The following is an 18,614-nucleotide window of genomic DNA, read 5'->3' on the forward strand; positions in this document are numbered from 1 at the left end:
CTGTGTCTCATCCTTCCTCATCTGTAAAATGCTGAGAATAACCACCTCCAGGACCACTGTGAAGGTTAGACATGATGATAATAAACACAGGTGGCAGGTACCATAAAATGCTACCTGTGGCCCTGGCTGGTTTGGCTCAGTGGATAGAGCATGGGCCTGCGGACTGAAGGGTTCCAGGTTCGATTCCAGTCAAAGGCACATGCCCGGATTGCGGGCTCAATCCCCAGTAGGGGGAATGCAGAGGCAGCCAATCAATGATTCTCTCTCTCTCTCATCATTGATGTTCCTATCTCTCCCTCTCCCTTCTTCTCTGAAATCAATAAAAACATTTTTTTAAAAATGCTACCTGTGGTTCACAGACCCTAGCTGCGTAGGAAGTTATTATGCTATTATTTAATTAGATTTCACTTCACATTTCTCATTGGGAACTATTCATTCTTTCTCTCTCTCTCTCATCATTGATGTTCCTATCTCTCTCTCCCTCTCCCTTCTTCTCTGAAATCAATAAAAATATTTTTTAAAAATGCTACCTGTGGTTCACAGACCCTGGCTGCGTAGGAAGTTATTATGCTACTATTTCATTAGATTTCACTTCACATTTCTCATTGGGAACTATTCCTATAACAGAAATGGAATATGTTATGCTATTAAAATTTCCTTATAACAGAAATGGAATATGCTATGCTATTAAAATTTCCTTATACCCCAAGCATTCTCCTAGAGCTTATAGAGATTTTTTAATAACTATGTTCCAGGATGTATCACAATTACCACAGATTCAGCCCAATCTCCCACATCTTCTGCATTTATAGCAAAAATAAAATTTTGCACATTTTGAGGTTGACACTCAAGTGTTATTTTTTCCCCTCCATTGACCCCCTCTAGCCTGCCCCTGACTCCCATCCCAGGCCTTCACCACCCTATTGTCTGTGTCCATGGGTTATGCATACATGCATACAAGATCTTTGGCTGACCACAAAAAATCAGTTTATTTTGTTCATTAGATTCCACATATGAGTGAGATTATGTGATACTTGTCTTTCTCTGACTGGCTTATTTCACATAGCATAATACTCTCCAGGTCCCTCCATGCTGTCTAAAAAGGTAAGAGGCCCTTCTATTTTACTGCTGCATACTATTCCATAGTATAAATGTACCACATCTTTTTTATCCACTCATCTACTGATGGGTACTTGGGCTGTTTCCAGATCTTAGCTATTGTAAATTGTGCTGCTATGAACATAGGGATGTATACATTCTTTCTGACTGGTGTTTTGGGTTTCTTAGGATATATTCCTAGAAATGGGATCACTGGGTCCAATGGCAGGACCATATTTAATTTTTTAAGGACATTCCATACTGTTTTCCATAATGGCTGCACCAGGCTGCATTCTCACCAGCAGTGTACTAGGGTTCTCTTTTCTCCACATCCTCGCCAGCACTTGTCATTTGTTGATTTGTTGATAGTAGCCATTCTTACAGGTGTGAAGTGATATCTCATTGTCATTTTAATTTGCATCTCTCTGATGACCAGTGACTTTGAGCATTTTTTTTATATGTCACTTGGCCATCTGTATGACACTCAAGTATTAGTGTGAACCACTTGGCAGGGCTCTTGGGTTATGTGGGCCGAAGAAATTTGCATATTCTAGGGGTTTCTGAATTGTCAGTGTGGAAATTGGGTCTAAGACAGAGTGAGTGAGGAAGCCCCCTTCTCTACTAAGTCTTCTTTTTTCACAGGTCCCTTCCCCTCACTTCATAAACAAGCTCAAGTCTCCCCTTCTTAAAAAGCAATGCAAGGGGGGGAGGGTGGTAAGAGATCAACCAAAGGACTTGTATGCATGCATATAAGCATGACCAATGGACACAAACAGTAGGAGGACGAGGGTATGTGCTGGGGGGGGCGGGAGTGGGTGGGAAGAGGTCAATGGGGGGAAAAGGATACATACTAGTATGTAATACTTTCAACAATAAAGAATTTAATTTTTTTTTAAGCAAAGCAAAACAAAATAAAAACAAAAACCCTTCTTCTCATGTTTCTTTGTAGATATGGTTGAACCTCTCTCTAAGGGAGAACATCCAAACTTCTTTGCTGGGAATTCCTTGCCAACTGTCTACATTTGCCCTCATCATTCCACTGAAACTTCACTCATTCACTTCCAACCAACAAGGCTCACTGTGTCCATCTCTCTGTTGCTCTGCATCCTATGGATCATGTCCTGCTTCTGAAACTCCTAATGCTTTCGGGCAGTGGCCCTGCACTTTCCCAATTCTCCCCATACAAGTCTGGTTCCTTCTGTTTCTCTCATTCCACCATTCCCATCCTCTGCCTAATCCTTAAACATGAGTTTAAGGCTCTGCCCTCAACCTCCTGCTGTTATCACTTTATACATTCATCTTGGGTGATTTTATCTCCGCTCAAAATTTCAACCACTATCTTTATGCTGAAGATTCCTGCAGCCATAGTCCCACCCCGACTGTATTTGACCTTCAGATTCTTATATCAAAGGACTGCTGGACACCTCCACCTGGATGTTTCCCAGGCAACTCAGAACTGGACACATCTTCTACACTAACAAATGATGATAAATGTATGTGGCAGGTACCACAAAAAGCTACCTATGGATCACAGACTCTGGCTGTGTAGGAAGCTATTGTGTAACTATCTCATTAGGTTTCACTTCACACTTCTCATTATGAACTATTCCTATAACAGAAATTTGACATTTTCTCAACTTTTGGCACCATGCAACAAACGGGTACTCAAATTAAAAATCTGGGAGTCACTCTCCACTCACTGACTCATTGCTCCCACCTAATCAGTCACCAAATCCTGTCAATTTAGTTCCCTTTTGGTGTTTTATTTACTCCCTCCCTTTCACCCCTCCTATTTCATCTGTCCTGTTTTAAGTCCTCATCATCTCTCACTGGGTAGTCCCCTAACTAGCCTCCCAGTGCCAATCTCATCCCCCTCACATTGACCCTCCTCACAGCTGCTGGTCTGGATAGCAGGCCACATACTACTCATTGTCTGCAGGATCATGAACAGGAGGCCCAGCAGTTCAGTGACAAATGTCCAGCGGCAAAGTCACACAAATGGTTCCTCCAGTAGGATCTTGCCTACACTTTGCATCTCTTTATTATTGCCCAATGTATAGCTCTCTAGACTTCCTATTGATTCTGAAAGCTAACGGGCGCCCTTCCCATAAACTCCTTTTTCTGCTGGAACAGCCAACTGATGCTGTTTGCTGTGAAGACCTTTGAGTAGCATACAATTCCATGTGCTCCCACCATAATTACAGATTTGTGTTTCCTCCTATTGGTCTTCTGCTGCCACCAAAGACAGGGACCATGACCACCTCTGTACTTCCTGTTCTCTATTCACTTCAACTAGTAATTTAGTGCCTGATGGATAACAAGGGCTCAAATGCTTGTTGATAGACTGAATAGTAGGAGCTTTTTCTGTAAAGGATGTGATTCATTCTGGATACGATGAAGTTATGACATGGTACTACTTGCTTTGCTTTATCATCTTATTCTTAGCCTCAGAATACCCAAAAACACAAATAACTTTTTCACAAAGTAGAGAAAGCATATATTCTGGACCTCACTCAATCACAAACCCAATCCATTGGTCTCTGCATCAATCACATCAGTGTGCAAGAGATTCTTTTAGGAGCAGACAAATATCTCTACTGGCTTTTACCCATCAAGGTGGGTACCACTGAAGCCTCACACTCGAGCTCTTGGAAACTAACAGCTCTCAAAAGCTAGTTCAAAGTGTAATAGTCTTTTGCCAAAAATGCCTTTTCAGATCAAGCAGTGTCACTCTCGAGGTTGCTTTGTGACTGTTTGTGATGGCAGAGGATCAAGGGACTCAGGCAAGCCTCACAGCTAAATAACCCACGGGCTATTTGTCCATGGTATGACAGACCACATAGTGGCGAGACAAGCTGAAATACTGCTTCAGCATTATATCCAGAAATTACAACATTAGCCTCCAAAGTCTTTGAAGTCCTATGGTAGGAAGGATTATGAAACACAACCTCTTTCACTACAGGGAAAAAATGTCAAGGCTTTTCAAGAGCTTTAGACATTGATTAAATCCAAAGTGTTTGTTGATACCACATATTGTTTGTCAGGTGTGGTGGGAGGATGTGGTTCCTATTCTGAAAGATGCAACACTGATGAGGTAAAGGGGTGGGGACTCTGATAAGGAGACACCAATAAGATTTACAAGGTGGAAAGTGGAATGAAGAGAGACAAGGGAAGGCAGAGAAGTAAGGGAAGGGAGGCAAGGGAGAGGTTCATTGACTTGGGCAACTCAGAGAATGCTTCAACAAAGAGCTGGATCTTAAAGTATGAATAGGATTTAAATAGGCTAAGATGGGGCATAATAATACAGGTGTTGAAAACAATGCAACTAGAGCAAGGAGGCCTTAAAGTCAAGGGTGTGTTGAGTGAATCGCACATTAGGAATTAATGAGAGGGCAGAGTAGAAATGTAATTTGGGGCAAATCATGAAGCATCTTGAGTGCCAAGCTAGGCATTTTGCACTTTACCCTGAGGGTAACTGATAATTATCAAGGCATTTTTAACAACCCCTTGACAAGAGGGCATTGCTTCTTTCTTACTTCTGGAAGGATGGGGAGTTGGCCGTCATTCTAAGGCACTGTCCTCAACCCTGGCTATACATTGGAAAAACCTAAGGAGTTTATTTATCGTGTTTGCTTTTTTTGTGAACAATGCCAAGTCTGGCCCCACTTTGAGCCAAATAAATCAGAATCTCTTGGTGGAGGGCCTGGATGTGACTCTTTTAAAAGAACTACTTATGTGTTTTTAATGTCCAATCAAAGTTAAGTACCACTAGCCTAATGCATAGGTATAAGAATTTATTTATAAATTTTTAGTTTTGGTCGGGAATGCTTCGCTGACATTAAGTATGACATTATGCTTTGTTTACTTAGGTATGGCCTAATGGATATAATAGACATTTCTGATGTACTGTGAAAGTTTCTTGCCCTTAAATAACCTTATCATTTATCACTTGTAATATGTTTTTCTGTGTTAAGCACTACCTCCTATCTACAGTCGGAAAACTGGCAGATATGAAAATCAGGGTTGACCAGCCAAGATGCCCAAAACATGTTCCACCACCTGCTGGCCCTATTTTTTGAGATATCCATCCCTTCTGAACAAAACTGGATTTCACTCAAATTCTTAAAAATCAAATATTGTTTGTAAGAAAAGTGGGTGACCTACCAAAGAGATTCTGAGATCTTTTATGAGTACTGTAGCCCAAGAGGCGACTCACAAAACATGCTAACTGCAGGCTAAGAGACTGAAAATGGCAATGAAGAAAGTCCTATGACAAGAAATTATATTTTCCTCCCCATACATTGTGATCACAGCTGACTTCTGCAATTATGAGAAAGGGAACCTCCTAAAAATCCCCAGGCACCTTGTTGGGGATCAGATTAGGAGCTGATGGCTTCCCATTGAGCAACTCTAACTCGAGCAGGGAGGAACCCAGACTGGGTGCTGGCCTTGGTAAGAGGGAGTTTGACCAGACAGAACCTATGGCCAGAAAAGTCAGTCAGGCAAAGCGGAGCAGGCAGATATGACTAGTCCAGGCAGTTTAAATCCCAAGTGGAGGGTTCAGGCAAGAGAACTCAAGACCCTGGACCAGTGGTCGGCAAACTGCGGCTCTCGAGCCACATGCGGCTCTTTGGCCCCTTGAGTGTGGCTCTTCCACAAAATACTGACTTCTGCGCATGGGCCACAAAATTTCAATCGCACTATACACGCGCGCCTGCATGTGGTATTTTGTGGAAGAGCCACAGTCAAGGGGCCAAAGAGCCGCATGTGGCTCAAGAGCCGCATGTGACTCGAGAGCCACAGTTTGCTGACCACTGCCCTAGACTGACTGACAGGGAGGCCAAGGGTTAGGGACCTCCCAAAGAGCTTAGGAGATGAGAGATGAGTATGGCGAGGCATATCATAGAAGGCACCAGCACCATCAATCATGGAGCATGACTGATGCTGAGGCACCAGCTCTGTGGATGGATACGTAGGGAAGAGCAGCCTAGGGTGGGAGCGTGATGGGGCAGGATGCAAAGGACTCCTGACCCAAACCAAGAATTTACGAAGAAAAGGTGTTACTAGTAAGTCATTTGGAGAGACTATCAACCAGTGAACTTGGTTCTAATACTTTATCTCCATACCTCATTCAGTCATACAAAAGCTAGATGGCCTGAGAGGCTTGTGGGTGCTAAAAATAGAGGCAAATAATAAGAAAAGGAATGTTCTTCCTCTGGTTGGAATGAAGAGCAAATGGCAAAACTATAATCAAAAGAAAATGAGACTCTCCGTAGCTTCTCAGAAGCTGTGTTGGAAAGCTGTTTGGATTAGAAGAAATCATGACTGATAAAATACAAATCTAGTAATAGTGGAGTAAGAATAATATCAGGTTACATGTCTAAAGTGCTCACTATGCATTACATGTATTAATTTATTCAATCTTCACAACAATCTTACGAGATAGGCACTTTTGTTATCTCCATTTTACAGCTGAGGAAACTGACACAGAAAGGATATGTAACTTGTTCAAGGCCACACAGCATGAAAGGGCAGAGCCTGGATTCAAGCTGTCTAGCTTAGAGGTTATACTAACCACTAGGCTTACATTTTTTTCATGATAAGGAATTACCTTTGAAGGTACAGAATGAACCAAGAGCACAGATGAACATGCATAAGGACCTTTTAATCATCCAATACTTCATTTACTCATTTAGCAAATTAATTCACTCAATAAATCTTTATTGAGCATCTACTACATGCCAGACCCTTTTCTATATGCTGAAGATTGCCGACAGGTGGGATACCCCACACATCCGGAAGAGTGAATAAATGCACTGTATGACCAAGAGTGTAGTGTTGTGTGACTCTGGTAGGCCCACATCTTTGGAACCTGTGTTCTATCATATGTATGAACTGTAACTATATCTCTTATGAAGAGTTTCCAAACTGCTATAATTAACACAAAGTTCCAGGGCCCAGGACCCAGTGGAGACTGGGATGAGGCAGTGATACTGGAGGGAAGAACTGGTGAAGAACAGAGGACATGAGAGGTTGCCATTGCCTGGGCCGTGACCATGACTGGGAGCCTGTCTGGGCCCAGCATGCTCCTCCGTAAAATAAGGACATTGCACTGGATGATCCCCAAGGCCCACCACTAGGATCCAGGCGCCCTTGCAGAGCCAGAGCAGATCCAATGCCATGCTCAGGCACAGTGCACAACAGCCACACTCAACCTGACAGCAGCATAGCCAGGGCGGCCGGGGAATGCCGGGTGATACTATCGCATTGACCGTCTCTCTGAGAGACATCCGAGGGACACCCTGAATGTGGGCTGCTCTTGGTCTCAACACAACGTGGGGTTGTGTTTCTGCTTAGAGGGCACCAGGAGACCCATAAGCAGGGGAGATGCAGGTTCAAGCAGGCCCAGGGGGCAGGAACTACCTTGTGAACCCCTGATTTTAGGGTGAGAAGCAGAGTGGGCCCCTCAGGGTCAGGAAAAGAGAGCTGTAATCCGCAGGAAGGGAGGACTGCTCCTCCTGTTCCAGGAAGGCCCTGGGTCCCTTGCCAGACTTTTGGCTCTAGCTGGGCTTCAAGAAATATCAGGCGGATTATCACTATTTATAACTGGCACATGACTGCGTGCAGAACTGAAACTCAGATGGCCAAGTGACTGGAAGTGTCCTCAAGATAGAAGGAAAAGGTTTGGGTGAAGAAAGGAGGTGTCAGAAAGAGACACACGCATGTGCTCACAAAGGGATTTGGGCACCTCTGCCATGGTCACACCCCCACCCCACCCCTTGTTATAGCAAACCTCTAGCTGCCTGGATATCAGCACTTGCTCTTCCTGGATTAGGCAATTTCTCGACTCCTGACCCCCACTGCTATAGAAAAAAATGCTTTCCCTACAAAAAATGCTTTGAATTTCATTTTTCTACCTTCTCTTAACCTGACACATTTCAGTATCTGCCTTTCCCTACTTGGGTGGCTTTGTTTTTGAAACTTCCAATTAAAAAGCAGTACCTGGATTTGGATTTTACCCCTCCCCCTCCCTCAGTTCCTCTGAGGGTGTTAGGTTAAAGATACTAAGCCAAAATATCCAAAACTCAGAACGAAGCCAACATCCACCTGATGACTAATTTGAATTGTGACTCTGGATGAAAGGTCAACTTTCTGTTCTCTAAGAATCCTCCGGCGAACGGCTGACATGTGGAAATGGAACCAATGGTTTGGATTCCAGCTGAGGACCACTATGTAAAGGAGTGAATGAATAAAGATTTTTATAGGATAAAATAGATCTCGTCTTTCCTGGATTTAATTCAAAACTAAAACATAGAAACGAGTTCAAATTTGAGTCTGACATAATCTCACTTGCCTTGACAAGTTAGGAAAGATAAAAAAAAATTCTACAAAAAAACATAGAGGAAAATTTAAAAACAAACACAAAACACCCACCAAGGCCACCATTGGCAAAAGTAGAAAGTAGAGGAGGCTAGACTGCAGGGGCTGGTCCCCAGGACTGGTGTCACACCCTGTCCCTGGGGTGCCCCCCATGGTGGTACACAACACAAGCCAGCACATTGCCCTGCCAAACTCGCCCATCCTGTGTCCAGTGGAGAACAAGCATATTTCAAAATGGCCATGAACTAGAGACATTGGAATTGTAACTGGAGATGTGTAGAGAACTAATACTTGAAATAAACTAAAGGGTTGGACCTCCAATATAATTTTGGGCAGCTGGGGAGATATTTTAAGACAATCACCCCAGATTTGAATCTCCTGTGATGAAATTCCAATTTCTCCCTTCACTGGCCTTTAGCATTGTTCTTTCCATTGTAAATTAATCTATGGACTAAGGACATATAGAAATGCCATTTGTGTTCCAAACACTGTGGGCGAAAGTCTCTGAAACCTACAACTTTTCTTTGGTGGATACAAATGCACAGATGGAATCAGTTTCAAAGGGTTTTTGCAACCAGATGAAGGAAATTTGCAGAGAAACTTGTGAACAGCTTGCCAAATTTCAGCCCAGGGCGATTTTATTATCTTTAAGTTACCAATCTAGAAATGGGTTTATAACAGAAATTCTTAGTGATGGCTTCTCAGCAGGCAGCCACAGCAGCCGGCACACAATGAACTCTTTGCCTATCTGGAGTGGACTGTTATGTCCAAGTTCTGGTCTTTGAAAAACTCCATCTGTAACGACTGAAGCCTAACCTGCCCACCTGGAGTGCTCGAAGGCGAATGAATTCACTTCCCCCAGCCAAACCAGAAGTCCTAGGACTGAGCCAGAAAGCAGTGGCCGCTAGAAGTTAGAAAGAAAGGAAACAGGAAAGCAACAGTACCTTCATTATACTATTAAACCTTAATCACCTTTTCCTATAAGCATCTTCCTGTTTGCATGGTTTAACTGCCACTGTGCAGAGGTGCCAACTCAGCGGAGAGCACTTCCTGTGGGTCTGGGAGGTGGTGGAGTTGGGCAGGCTGTGGCATGCCACTGACCCAGGCAGCAGCCTGCTGTGAGGGGGCCACCATCCTGCCAGAGGACTGGGGGTGGGGGCTCAGGGACTGAGGCTCCTGGATGAAGGGGTGATGTTCATTTCCTTTCCTCAGGGCCAGGACTAGAGAAGTGCCTAGTAGGGCATAATATTTAAGGGTTTCACTCTCAGGGTCATGCAAGTGGCTCTACTGAGCGAGTTCCCTCCCCTAATTAGACAGGTCAGAGCTGGCCAATGCCATGTGACTGGACCAACCATTTAAATATTCGAAGACTGAGATTCCCTTCTGTGAAAATGGGGCTTAACATCACCCACCTGTGAGTGTCAGAGAAGCTAATGCAAAGCCCCAAATAGAAGCCTGGGGCAGAATAAACTGTGATTGACAGTTCCTATGTCCTAACCAGAGCTTCTGGGCTCCACCCTTCCCCACGTTGGGTGATTGGAGGCCTGAGGACATTTGGAGAGGGGAAGGCGGTAAACTGGCCTCCTTTATGCTGCAGTGTGCTAAAGAAGGCTCTTTCCCAGTCCAGTGGCCTGGGGCATCAATCTTCTGATGGGGGTGACACATGTTAAAGAAGGCTCTTTCCCAGTCCCCGTGGCCTGGGGCATCAATCTTCTGATGGGGGTGACACAGTGAGCGAGAGGAAAGGAGAAGGGACTCCCGGTGCCAGCTTTGGGCACTGGAGAATTACTTATTTTTACTAAATGAAGGGTAAGAAGATACCTCTGAAGACCCCACATTTAAACTTTGTCACTAGAACCCAAGTGGTATGTAGTGGTGAGACCACGACCAACACCCACCAGCTGAGTGGCCTCAAGCACAAGGTCATGGACTTGGTTTCCTCTTTTGCCAAGTGCTGGATTATAAATACAACAGGAATATGATGATGATGTCATGCAGCAAAACACAGAGGTCTCATCACAGAATTATGGAACCCCTCCTGCAGGGTGGGAAGAGAATGCCCCGTCTGCCTTCCCCAGCTAGCAAAGGTGTCCACAGGGGACAGAGAGGATGACCGGCCGTGGGAGACAGTCATCATCCATGCCCCCTTTCTCCCTTCCATTATGGAGTGCTGGGGGGAGGGGCAAAACCTCAGAGCTTCTACCCCAGGCCAGGTAAACAAAGGACACCCCGCTCCTCCCCCCATCTCTTCCTTGGCCATCCAGGCAGCACAGCTGAGGTTTGGAAGGAGGATCCATGACGCACACTTTTCCTTCCAAGGGGATTTAACCCCAAGATAGCATTTCCCACGTGAAAGAGCCAACCAGCAGGGCACCGAGTCTCCTTACCTTCCTCATTTAAAATCCACGGCCGGAACGCAAGCACGGAGTCAAAGCCACAGGTGTTCTCTTCGAAGGCGCAGGACCCAGCGGGCAGGTCCAAGGCACGGACAAGCTGCAGGGCTGCGGGCACAAAGCGAGTTTCAGTTCGGGGAGCCTTGGCACCAACTTTGGGCGCCCCTGGGAAACTACCTGGTGGAAGTGAGGGGAAGGCGTGCAGGAGGGGGCAGGTGAGGGGATGCACTACAGTTCTCCCACACCCGGGCTTCCATTGCGCGCACCCTCATCACCACCCCAGGCTTGGCTTGGGGAGCGAGAGAGCCGCTGCGGAGAAGTATCAGGAGGCGCCCTTGGATGGCTCAGCCCAGGGCAGCGAGCCCGGCCACTGGAGCAGCAGGAGAGGGAGCGGGTCACGAGAGCGTCATAGTGGTGTAAGCTACCAGCCGCTGGGACGAGCTGCTCCCAGTGGAAGGGAGCGTGGGAGGCGGGGGCGCCTGGGACGGGGGCGGGAGAAGTCGAGAGGCCAAGCGTGCGCTTAAGAGCTGCTCAACTTTGCAAAGTGCTCCCAGCGCCGGGCGGAAAGCTGAAGGTGCCTAAATGGAGAGCGCAGCTTGGTCTGCTGCAGCCGCGGGTCTGACCGCGTCCCCGCCGCACAGCTGGTCCTGGGCGAGGATAGGGCTGGGCGGGGAGGAGACAACTGCACACTTTTTTTTTTTTTTTTTTTTTAAAGGGTGGCTGGGAAAGGAGAGGTCGGGATGCAGTGCCTCCGCGCAAGATTTCAAAGTTTGGGACCAGATCCCTTGCCCTGGGGCTGGCCTTCCAGGAGGAGCTCCGCCCCGCCCAGTCGCGGTGGGAGCCAGCTTATTTCTGGGGACAGCCTCTCCGCATCTGGCATGGCAGTCCTGCGGGGCTGGCCTTAATTTTAACTACTTCTCCCCAGAATGGAAGACGGTGGGATCCTCCTGGGAAAATCTAGAGGAAATTTTGGAAACTGGAGGGTGGAATAGCTTCACATCTCACGGGTTTCAGCATTCGTGGCCCAGGAACGCTAACCGTGAAATACCACCCCCGGCCCGCGTTTTTAGCGTGGAATGTCTGGCATGCCTGGTGCTCTGCATTCCCTCTGTCCAGTGAATGGGGCATTCCTCCTCTCCAGAGAGCCATGATAAATTAACAGAAGGTTTCTAAGTTGGGACGTGGGCACGAGGGTTTACTGGGAGAGGGTTTACTGGGAGGTACCCATGTGCTGCACATTTGCTTTGAGCACTAAGTGGGTCTTTAAAATTGTTCTCTTCCAGTACAGAAAAAGCTTGTTTGTTTGTTTGTTTTTCCCCTTCTCAATCCTCATTATAATGTTGTGCAGGCACTTTTATGCCTAGGGTAGTGGTTCTCACACTTGAGGGGTGCATCAGAATCCCCTGGAGGGCCCCACCATCAGAGTTGGTGACCCAGTAGATTGAGGGTGGGCCGGAGGTTCTGCGCATTCCTAACAGATTTCCAGATGCAGATACTGATGCTGCTCGTCTGCAACCACGCTTGCAGGACCACTGGCCTTACAGACTCCTGTTCACCCATCGAAGCCCTGCTCACATGCATCACCTGGTTTCCAGACTCTCCTGGTTTTCCTTGTCCTTCACCCACAGCTCCTTCTCAGGCTCCGTGGCTGTTTCTTGTTATCTCTCTGACCCCTGAACATCTTCTGTTTCTATTTCTACTCACTTCCTCAGTGATTTCATCCAATCTTATAGTTTGAAGCACCAACTATAGCCCAATGACTCCTAACTCTATACTTGCAGCCCAGACTGCCAGCCAACCCCAGACGCTTCTCACTGCCACTTCAACATGTTCATTTGGATGCTAAGGAGCTACTGCACGCTTAACAGGGCCCAACATGAACACCTCCCATTCCTTCCCAACCTGCCTTTCTCTGCATCTTACTCTTCTTAGTTCAAGGAGCCTTTTTTCTTCAGTTGCTCAAGACAAACAACAACAACAACACACAAAAATAAAACACCACTGAGAGTTATCCTTAACTCTTCTTCTCAAGACATTACCAAATCCTGTCAGTTCAGGGCTCAGAATACAGCCGGTGCTGAATGCTCCGTGCCCACTGTGACTGCCCTGACCTAAACGCGATTGTTGTCAGCCAGGGTTACTGCAGCAGCAGTAGCATCCGTCCAACAGCGGTCTCCCCGCTTCTTCTGCCTTGTCCACCTCCACTCCATCCCTAATGTGGAGTCAGGGGATCCTTTTCATGCATAAATTGGGCCATGTCACTCCATGGCTCAAGACTCCTAATAGCTTCCCCAATCATTTAGCAAAATCCAGACTCTTCACAATGGCCTGCCAGGTCCTATAAGACCTGTCCCCACCCCCTTATATCTCTGACCTCATCTGCCCTGCTTAGTCCACTCCAGCCACATGGGCCTCTTGGTCAGAGCTCAAGCACGTCTAGCTGACCTCTCAGAATTTTGCACTGTCTGTTCCCTCTGAAATGCTCTTCCCAGGAGAGCCATGTGGCCCACGCCTACACTGCCTTCAGGTCTTTACTCAGTTGTCACCTTCAGTATTAGAAAACTCAATGGTTTTCTCTCTAATAAGAAGGGGGGAAAAAAGCCCATTGTATCTTTTTAAAATAAGTTTGGACAAATTTTCATGAATTTTCTGTAAGCAAAGGATCAAATGATCTAAAATTTGTTTGTGTGCATGTATTTATTTGCTTTGCCTCAGGTAGTAGTTAATAATGATAAATAGCATTTGTTGTGTTTACTATTAATACATGTTTTATAGAGAAAATCTCATTTAACTTTCACAGGTCTCTGGGGTAGATATCATTAGTACTCTCATTTGATAGGTGGGGAAACTGAGGCACAGAGTTCAGTGACAGTGAGTGGGAGAGACAAGATCAAGCCCTGACCCGATTTATTCCAAAAGCCTATTTTCTCAACCAGAACAGTAAAATTCAAAGGCAAATGTAAGTCAACTTGAAACCTCAAAATATTACAAGTTTTCAGCAACTATCAAACCAGTGCTCCTTTTTTCCAGGTACCTGCAGAGTATTTCCAAGTTTTAGGATTGCCTTAGATTCATTTGCATGTTCTAAGTCTTAGGAAAAAGAAAAACTGCAAAGCCTTAAAGAGCTCTCCAAAAAGTTAAAAACTATGATTTAAACTTTAAGGTGACATTATTTATGGTCACCTACGGGAAACAGAAGCATTACACATGAATACACAGTAGTTGGAGTAAAATTTCTAACTCACATATAATTGCTCGATCCCAGAATAGATGGTCCTTCAACATTGGCACAGGTTGGTGTGTCTGGGAAGCAGACTGATTTGGAGTTTATCATGTAGGATGTTTAGTGGGGGGTGCCTTTGGGATCAACTCCCGTGGAAGCAGGACTGGGCCAAGGGGGAAGTGACACATCCCCTCACAGCCTCTTGTGACCGCACAGGGAACCCTAGAGTTAAAGGTGCCCCATATTAGGCTGAAATGGCCGAATTCTATGTGTTGCTGCTTTCATCGGTCCTGGATGTGGCCCACATGAGGACAGGTGATCTACAATGAGGGGCTCTCTGCACTTGAGGCCAACTCACAGGGGCTGACAGCTAAAGACTGTTTGATGACAGCACTCCCAGTAGCTGGGACAAGTCCTTAAGGAGGATCTGGACAGCACATCAGCATCTACCACAGGCATTTTGCAGAGAAAGGAAAGGATACAGCACATGGAGAGGGCCAAGAGCGAATCCAGAAAAATCTACAAATGATGTGTGTCAACCCACTCCCTTTGGTCACTAATCATGGAGCCACAGAGCTGTGCTCAGCCTCATCACTTAGGAAACCAGCATCAGGCCCCAAGGTAGGAACCACCTGGGACTGGACTCTCTTCTTCGGGATCTAACTTAATCGGATGATCAAGCAATGCATGTGTAGTTCGGTTTACAGAAAGCACTCAAAAAACGTTAGGTATTATAGTGGGTTGAATGGTAGCCTCTCCAAAAGATATAGCTGCAGCCTGGAATTTGTGAATGTGACCTTATTTGGAAAAGGGGGCTACGTAGAGGTAATTAAGTTCGGGGTCCTGAGATGAGATCATCCTGGATGACGGGATGGATGGGCCCTAACCCAATGGCAAGTGTCCTTCCAGGAGGCAGGAGAGAAGTAACAGCCACATGAAAGGAGGGAGACAGAGGCTGGAGGACACAGCCCCAAGCCAAGGGATGCCTGGGAGGAACCACATCCAGAGCAAAGAACAGATTCTCTCTGGAGCTCCCGAGGAGGGTAGCCGCCACCTGGATTTGGGACCTCTGGCTCCAGAACTGTGAGAGAATAGCTCCCTGTTGTTTTACATCATCCAGTTTGTGGTAATTTGTTCTGGCAGCCTGAGGAAGGTAATCTAGGGAGTGTTATGCAGCAAGCAAACATGTGCTAGGCACTTTACATATGTTATCTCATTCAATGTATGCATCATCCCTATGAGACGAATACCATTGTTATCTCTATTTTACAGATGGGGAGACAGGCCCAGGAGGGTCAATTACTTGTTCAAGGTCACATGTCTAGCCAGTGTGTCGCCAGAATTTGATCACATATGCTACACTGCCCCTAAGAGCTTCCTCTTCACAAAGGCTTGTCTCTCCTCACAAGGACTGCCTAGACCACATGCAAGCAGACTTACCCGCTGTCTCTGTCAGCATCCAAGAGAAAGGAAGATAAAACACTTGCAGGAGCCTCTATCACCCTCTTTTCACTGTCTTCTCTCATAGCCAGGTGACGCATTCGAGGGAGCAGCTCACCTGTGGGAGGAAATAAAGAAGTGCAGTGTTGAGGACACACCCTGGCACGCATCGCGGAGGGTAGGCCAGACTCGGAGGCCGAGGCTGTCTTCACCACCCACTTTCCCTTGGGTTTTCTCTCTCTCCTTGCTCGTCACTTTTACATGGTGCCACGCATTGGTAAGTTCAGCAAACCTGCCTGAGCACCCTGGCACGCATCGCGGAGGCTGAGGCTGTCTTCACGGCCCACTTTCCCTTGGGTGTGCTCTCTCTCCTTGCTTGTCACTCTCACCTGGTGCCACGCATTGGTAAGTTCAGCAAACCTGCCTGAGCGCTCTGATGTGCCAGGCGCTGGGCCCAGGGCTGGAAGTCCAGGGGCAAACAAGACATATTCTCTGCCTCTGAGACAGGAGACTGACCCGTGAAAAGTTCATTTCAACAAAATATGTTGGTGAGATAGAACAAGGGCTGCAAACAACAAAATCCAGGGGTCCGGGAGGCAATGGGGAGTGATGGGGACTGTGGTGAGCTAAAGGGCATCGCTGGCACCAGCTTGAGGCGGAGCTGCCACGTTGGGACAGAGGCCCATCGTTGCCCATTCTGCCCATTTTCCAAAGGAAACCCAATGTCCTGATTTACACAGTAGCTCTTGACTTTCAAATGCTGGCAATTAATGAAAACAATATATTTAAATCTCTGTTCTTAAGCTGGAGTTTGCAGCATCAAGATAGACAAAAGGAGATGGGTGGGAAGGCTCCCCGCCAGCCCTCCAGAGGTGGTAGCCTGGCCCAGGAAACCAGTCCCAGTCTAGAGAAGAGAAACAGGCAAACAGAATCTACATGACTTTTAACCAAGGTCACATGTCTCCAAGTGCCAGGGACAGAATGAGAAGTCATTAGCTGGCCTCCTCATTGGCCAGCATTTGGGCACGTGGGGAGGACTTGGTAATACTCTAGGTCCTGTACAGATGTAAGGCGGTTCATAATTCCCTTTATAGTAATTATACTTGTGTTTCTTTCTATGATACATTGTAAGTTTTAAAATGATAACCTATGACATAACCTCTAATCTGTGCAAAGTCAGTCTCCACTGTGGATTCTTGCCTCTCTGTCTCTGTCTCTGTCTCTCTGTCTCTGTCTCCAAGATGGTCTCCGCTGTGGATTCTTGCCTCTCTGTCTCTCTGTCTCTGTCTCTCTGTCTCTGGGTCTCTGAGCTGCACACGGGCTGGGCCCCTCTGCCTCTCACTCTACACTCTGCCTATGCTCTGTGTTGCTTTCGTGTTCTCTCTCTCTCCACACATGCACACCGACATGCCCCTGCTCACTGCCTGCTCTCAGTTGAAATGAGATGGTAAAATAATCCCAGGCTCTGTGGCCTGTCTGACCAGTGACCTTTGTGGCACTCCAGCAGGGGGTGAAGGGGGCGCTGCCCTGGGGCTGGCGGGTGGTGTACCTTGGTTCCTGCCCAGCACCAGCCACCTCTCACCCCGAAGGACAGTCACATGTTCGCCGTGGATCTGAATCGTCCTCTGTGAGGGACCAAGGCCCATAGTTAACCAGTTCTTACAAATCTCCCTTTATTACAAAGTGTATAACCCACTGTTCAAATTGCCACCCTCAAATGACCTAAACCAGTAAAGTAGGTATTTCTTTTAGAGTGAGCATTTAAAAGGAAATAGATACTTCAATAGATACTTTCTACCATTACTCTTTCCTCCATCAGCTCACTGTGAATCTTAACTTGGAGTCAGACATCCTTCAATATGGTTTGAATGCAACCTTTTGATTTTTTTTTTTAAATCAAAATTCCCTGGGATGGCTCATCACAGGGATACTACTGGCACCTTTGCTGAGTGTTTGTGCTGTGCCAGATGATGTCATGGTCAATTACTGGGGGAAGAAACGAGGCCTGAAGAATTTAAGCAATGTGCCCAAGGGTACAGGGCAGGGATGTGAACCCAACTATAGCTACTACCAAAGTCGTGTCATGGTCAATTACTGGGGGAAAAACGAGGCCTGAAGAATTTAAGCAACGTGCCCAAGGGTACAGCGCAGGGATGTGAACCCAACTATAGCTACTACCAAAGTCTTCTTAACTTCTGTACTTCCAACACGGGGTGGTGAGGTGGGTTGAGCAGACACTTTGAAATGTCCTGTTCTGCCCTGGTTGGTGTGGCTCGGTTGGTTGGAGCATAGTCCCATACACCAGAAGTCTGTGGGTTTGATTCCTGGTCAGAGCACATACTCAGGAGGTTTCATGTTTGATCCCTGGTCAGGGCACATGCAAAAGGCAATCTCTCTCTCTCTCTCTCTCTCTCTCTCTCTCTCTCTCCCCTTCTCCCTTTCTCACTCTTTATCTCTCTTTCTCCCTCCCTCCCTCTCTCTAAGATCAATTTTTAAAAAAGGAAAAAAGCCCTGTTCTCAGATTCTTCTGCCTCCTTCCTGTACCCCTAAGGTGGGCTGAGACCAGGAAGGCGAGTTTCTCCCTGACCCAGTGAAGTTTTTGTACCCAGCGTCCTATGGGTACTTTTGTAATCAGAGTGGGACCTCTCCATCCCACGTCCATCCCACCCTAACACCCACTTCCCCGCTGGCCATTGCCTTTCCCCAATGATGTCCTTCTGTGTTCTCACGTGCTCTTCTTTCTGTTCACAATCAGAATGCCTTTTTCCTTTTCTCTGGTTGGTAAACTCTTTTTAAGGTGTGAACTGTGTCCCTCCTAACCCCCAAATTCATATGTTGAAGTCCTAGCCCCCAGTATCTCAGAACGTAACCTTATTTGGAGACAGGGTCACTGCAGATGTAATTAGTTAAGATGAGGTCACCCTGGAGGAGTGTGGGCTCCTAATCCAATATGACTAGTGTCCTTATCAAAAGGGGAAATTTTTACGCAGACCACACAGGGAAAATGTGAACATGAGGGCAGAGACCAAGGTGATGTGTCTACAAGCCACGGAATGCAGAAGACAGCCAGCAAACCACTG

The 18,614-nt window shown here is 46.6% G+C and overlaps 1 protein-coding gene and 1 long non-coding RNA gene across 2 annotated transcripts in view; both read right to left on the bottom strand.

Moving 5' to 3' along the window:
- The window catches only part of MAMDC2 (MAM domain containing 2), a 135,276-nt gene extending 118,096 nt beyond the window's left edge, over positions 1 to 17,180 (bottom strand). The window contains exons 1-4 of the mRNA XM_014541232.1: positions 17,084 to 17,180; positions 15,535 to 15,652; positions 13,013 to 13,083; positions 10,866 to 11,099 (exon numbers count right to left, since the gene is read on the bottom strand). Of these exons, the coding sequence (XP_014396718.1) occupies positions 10,866 to 11,099; positions 13,013 to 13,083; positions 15,535 to 15,652; positions 17,084 to 17,180 (520 nt within the window). The remainder of the gene's footprint in view (positions 1 to 10,865; positions 11,100 to 13,012; positions 13,084 to 15,534; positions 15,653 to 17,083) is intronic.
- On the bottom strand, positions 1,480 to 9,713 carry LOC106726459. Its single transcript, XR_001362535.1, has 3 exons — positions 9,700 to 9,713; positions 2,687 to 2,690; positions 1,480 to 1,581 (listed from the first exon to the last, which is right to left on the bottom strand). It is a non-coding gene; the product is annotated as an uncharacterized LOC106726459 (long non-coding RNA).
- Positions 17,181 to 18,614: the final 1,434 nt, after the last annotated feature.

Source organism: Myotis brandtii, unplaced genomic scaffold (assembly GCF_000412655.1).
Source record: "Myotis brandtii unplaced genomic scaffold, ASM41265v1 scaffold266, whole genome shotgun sequence".
NCBI classification, from domain to species: domain Eukaryota; kingdom Metazoa; phylum Chordata; class Mammalia; order Chiroptera; family Vespertilionidae; genus Myotis; species Myotis brandtii.